Below are 5481 nucleotides of genomic sequence, written 5' to 3'. Positions count from 1 at the left end.
CCGCAATTTACACCCGCGCGACGGAGAGAACGAGTCGGCGGCCGCGTTTATCGCTCAGCCGCGAGACGGTAGGAAAAGTCGTCGCAATATATATATATATATATCTACACGAGCATGGCTTATTCCACCCAGCACTACCTATCCTGCTAACGCCATCTCTCTCGTCTACCGCTATCTCTCTCGGCACGCACTCTCTCTCTCTCAGCACGCTCTATCTCTCTCTCTCGGTGTCCCCACGCGGTACCGACTCCCACCGCCGGACCGACGGCGCACAGTGGGGGACGCCGGCCGGGTATATCCGGCCGCGCCTCCCACCGCCGGACCGACGGCGCACAGTGGGGGACGCCGGCCGGGTATATAAGCCCGGCCGGCCGAGACATCGAGACCAGATCCTGTCCTGCCATCCAGCTCCTGACACCGATCTAACCACTACCTACCAGTGATGCCAGAATTGAGACGCGAGCAACACGACTCCGTAATGGAGGGGATACACACACAAGCTTGAACTGTGTATATGTAATGCGCAGAACGCTCTCAATTATGATAATTTATTGCTTATCAATTATCATAATTGATCATGAATGCAATATTTAAATTTTTTTCTAATTGTAAAAAAAATTTATTAAGTATGTACCAAAGAAAATAAACAATGAAAGCGCAAAGTATGTGCAAAAACGCGAGCTGTGTTGCCACAGAACGATAGCCTGGCTGCTACGCACACAATCAGAGAAGCTTGTATGTATACCGGCAGGAATGGTATCCAGCGTTAGATGTGTGTGTACGTATAGGACAACCGAAAGTCATACGCACATATACGTAACACGAATATACGTATGTATAATTTTCGGTTGTCTTACACGTACGCACACATCTAACGCCGGACATCATTCCTGCCGGTACATGTACATACTAGAGATGGACGATGTTGAAAAAAAGAATCGATTATATAATAATCGATTATGAGAATAATTGATATCAAGAAATCGATTATTAAGAAAAATAATTGTGTATAATCGATTTTTTCAACTGATTATTTAAAAAATGACACATAAAGGATTTTTATTGTTTTCAAATGATTAATCTGTTTAATTTGGGTATATTCACACTTATTATTGTAATAATTCACATTTTATATAATACATATTATTATTTAAAAAATTCATCATTTCATTTGGCTAACTGAAATATTTATGCCGATGACGTGTTATTTTTTTCCTCGGTTTATCCATAGCCGTGAAAGAGGACAGTACTGGTATCTGTAATATAAATCAAAACATGTTTAATAAACAAACACAAGTTTAAATAAACAAACACATATAATTGAGTAAAGCATACTGTACCTCACCATCTCAAAATAAATGAAAGGAAAAAATGGAAAAGAATTAGGAATCAGGTCAAATGGAAATACATATCATTTATTTCCATTCAAGTTTACAGGCAATTTCCACCTTACAGTAGGCAAAATAGATTGCTTAGGCTTAAAGTTGAGGATCCCAATTTTAAATCTAAGCAACTTATTTTGTATATCATAAGGCACAAATTGTCTATATATGCTAAGTTATAGTAGTGGTCCAATATCGACTATCTTCCCCTACTATAAAAGGAATTGAGGCAGTCAGTGCAAAGTTGCTAGCATAATTATGCGAGCCCCCAATCTTTTTCGGATAATGACCCCAGGAATAGCAGCATATTCAATCGCTTACCCGACAATCTGTTGCGTCGTTCTGTTTTCAGTGCCCCAACCTTCGAAAACAAACGCTCCGATGGTACTGAGGTGGCGATGATATTTAAGTGCTTAACTGCTAAAATATACAGTGTCGGGAACGCGTTTTTTACACTGTACCAATATTGAATTGGACTTGCTTGTCTCGGAATAACGGGCTGGTTAAGATACTGACGTAATTCGAGGTGAAGTTCTGAAGGATCGTTTGACTGCATATCGTTGGCAATCAAATTGTCGTGAAACTCCCATATGCTTTGTACAGTAAAGCTTTCCGAAGGTTTCGAGGTCGGCGGAACACTTATCTTGGGATCACAATTAGCCGATTTCATCATTTTATTTATATCCGCAATAGCTGTTACTGCCGTCATTGCAGATCGAAAATGGATTTTTTTTAAACGCGGATCAAGAATTGTCGACATTGCCAATAATTTGCACGTCTCGATTCCCTCAAACTTTTCCTGAACTTTAGCTATAATTTTCATTTTCATATTTTCTCCAATTTTTGTCACGGGTATGCAGCAGTTCAACGCATTCTCCATGCATCGAATTATTGGGATAGCCATACTGCCTGTTGGATACGTTTCGCCGCTGATTTCGGTAATAACATTTTCAATTGGTCGTAAAACTACGCAATCTTCAAGGACTTGCATTTGCTCCCGCGTTAACATTTCTGGGGCAGTCGGGCATTTCATAAGAACCGGATAAATATATTCGCGGAGTTCAAGGAATCTTTCGATCATATAAAATGACGAGTTCCAACGCGTAGGTACATCTTGCTTCAACTTCAAAGCCGTGCCCTCTGTCTTTCCGTTACAAATTTGAAGCCGCTTCAATTCATCGGCTGCAACGACGCTCCTTTTCGTTATCGCCACTATGCTATGTACGCGAGCAAACGTATTCTCGACTTCTGGTAAAGTTTTCATGACGCTCGGTACCACATGGGATAGGACGCGCGCGAAACACGGTATGTGCTTCGAAGCACCAAATGTGTCGATCGCTGCCTTTTTAATATTCGCGCCGCAATCGGTAACTATCGCCGTAACATCGGATGTTTCTATACCGAACGATTCGAGACAATCCCGTAAATTTCGCAATATATAATCCGCGGTGTGACGCTCGCTCAGTGGTAATACACCCAAACAACTGTTCTTTATCTCGAGCTTTGGTGTCAAGTAATGATTGGTGATTCCAAGATAACTTTGATTACTTGTATCTGTCCATATGTCGCATATTAACGTGTAAGTAGTACCGACGGCAAGATTTTTCCGAAACGCGTTCTTCATCTCATGATACCTTAACTCTATTTCTTTTGTGATGGATTTTCGATTAGGAACCTTATAGAGCGGGGCCGTTGTCTTCATGAGCGCTCTAAATCCTTTGTTTTCTACGGTCGATAGAGGACAGTTGTCCGCGGCGATCATGAAAAAAATCGCGTTGGTTATCTTGGCAGCAGCTGAACCTCCACCTACAACATATAATTATTATAAGTAAAAATAAGTAGAAAGTAGATAAATGCAATCTAAATACAATATATAAAGAAAAAGGTAAAGTATATACATTGTCGAACATTTAAAGAAGTTGCAATCTCCTCTTAAAGAACATGGAGCGCACAATTATAAATGTATATGATCATATATACAAATAACCTTACTTTTAAATGAACTCATTCTCTGGAACGCTTTGTCGATTTTCTCCGATTTCGCCTGCGTCTGTACTTTTGGCAGACGTTGTATTTTTGGTGATGGGTCGTCAACATCTTCTGAAAAGTCATTTCCCTCTGTACACTTGGCACGTTTCAAAGGATTTGCACATGGTACATGCATCCGATGAGAATGCCTTAGGTGCTGCATCATATTGGTTGTGTTGCCTTTGTGCTTGATTTTTTTCAAACAAATATTGCACCGTGCCGATGTACAATCTATCTTTATATTCTGCCATACTTCGCTCTTTGTAGCTTTGCCTGTATCTTTCGTAGATTTCCTGTGAGAATCCAATAAGAAATACGTAAATAAAAATATTGCCCAATTCAAGACTGGAATAAGTCAATAACAATTACTTTTGTAGAATGTATCATATAAATAAATCTCATTTTAAATCGAAAAATAGATCGATCATAATTTAATAAGTCGAATAACATACTGAGATTTTCCGACATCAAGAATCGAACAAGATGGATGTGTAGCTTCGGCTCATTCGGTGTTTGCATTAGATGAACTTGAGGACGCTATAGAATCCATCTCAAACTCCGAATCCTTAAGAGGTAAGAGGTTAGAATTTGCTTAAGTTCATATGCCGTCATTTATTTTGTACAAGGAAACTCTTAATTATTATGATATTTGTGAGATCCTTACCTTTCCAGTACTACACGTTGACATTTATGACAATATTATAGTTACTTATGACAAAATTTCACGTGCTCAATCGCTCAACAATTCAATGTAAATTTGCGCGTTGCGTGGGATTTGGGATAACAGATACGCAGATAGCACGATTGCAGCCGCAAGCCGCAAACGCAAACAGCACGGCAGCGCGCCAGCGCGGTGGTATGGTAATGTTTAAGACAGTTTTTTGCAGGGATGCGCAGTCTATCTCTATAAGTCTATAGTCTATGGGCAGCTCTTGAGCACGACGCCGGACGTCGCCGCGGCCGGGAAATAAAAATCGAATAATCGATTAATCGATGTCCGAAACAATCGAATAAAAATAATCGATGTCCGAAACAATCGGATAAAAATAATCGATTTCGACAAAAAAATAATCGATTATTGTTACAATCGATTATAATCGCCTATCTCTAGTACATACATGTGTTGCGCAAAACGCTCGGCATTTGTCTGATACAGTAAAAACGCTCGGCATTTGTCGGATGACTCGGATACAGTTAAGACGGAATATATCGAAAAGCTTGTGTGTCGTGTGCTGCGTATACGTCTTATTGCGGGCATTAGAAATAAATTAAATTCTGGTTGATGCCTTAGTACTTAAAGATTAATACTTAAAGATACTTTAGTACTTTGTGCAAATCGTATATAGTGTCGTAATACTTTTAGCAAGTTTTTAAGAAGAATCAATATATTCTCTTTGTGCAATAAATTAGTGGTAATGGCCGACAATGAGACAACAGATATTTTAAAAAGTTGGGGTTTTGAAGACAACTTTATTCAACATTTTAAAAGTAAGTATTATCATTATACAATAAGATTATTTTATATATTTATTCACATTTTTATCTTATATATAATTATATATTAATATTCAAAGTTTTACTTGTTCATTTTTTACTTTTGAATAAAGTGAGTTTTCTTGATTTATTTGTTTTTTGTTATATAGGAGAGGGAATTGATAAAATATTATTGAAACGCCTAACACCTGACTTAATAAAAGAATTAATTCCAAATATTGGTTTGAGGATGCGCTTTACAATGAAACCGAAAGAAAATTTTGGAACCTCTAATAATGTAATTATTTTTTTAATTTTAGATTATTATATTTTTTAATTTTAATTTTATTTTTATTTCTTTAAAATTACATGTTGTAATAAACAATTTTTATAAAGATTAAAATAAAAAGTTAATGAAGAGTGTTTATCATAATTATGCAATAATTTAATTTAAGAAAATAATTGTTCTGATACTAATGCTTTTATTATTTTTTTATCGTTTTAATTACATTTTTTATTTTATTTTATCTTTCTTTTATTAACGCGATAAATCGAAAATATAATTTAATATTGCAATAATATTTCCTTAATTAATATT

The 5481-nt window shown here is 37.1% G+C and overlaps 1 protein-coding gene across 1 annotated transcript in view; it reads right to left on the bottom strand.

Annotated features, from left to right (window-relative positions):
- LOC115244582 (zinc finger BED domain-containing protein 4-like) overlaps positions 1 to 3576 on the bottom strand; it is a gene marked incomplete at its 3' end in the record, with an annotated part of 4912 nt that extends 1336 nt beyond the window's left edge. The window contains exons 1-2 of the mRNA XM_029822336.1: positions 3375 to 3576; positions 1704 to 3188 (exon numbers count right to left, since the gene is read on the bottom strand). Of these exons, the coding sequence (XP_029678196.1) occupies positions 1704 to 3188; positions 3375 to 3576 (1687 nt within the window). The remainder of the gene's footprint in view (positions 1 to 1703; positions 3189 to 3374) is intronic.
- Positions 3577 to 5481: the final 1905 nt, after the last annotated feature.

The sequence above is a fragment of the Formica exsecta genome, unplaced genomic scaffold (genome assembly GCF_003651465.1).
Source record: "Formica exsecta isolate Colony F162 unplaced genomic scaffold, ASM365146v1 scaffold822, whole genome shotgun sequence".
Classification (NCBI taxonomy): Eukaryota; Metazoa; Arthropoda; class Insecta; order Hymenoptera; family Formicidae; genus Formica; species Formica exsecta.
This window is presented reverse-complemented; position numbering and strand designations above follow the sequence as displayed.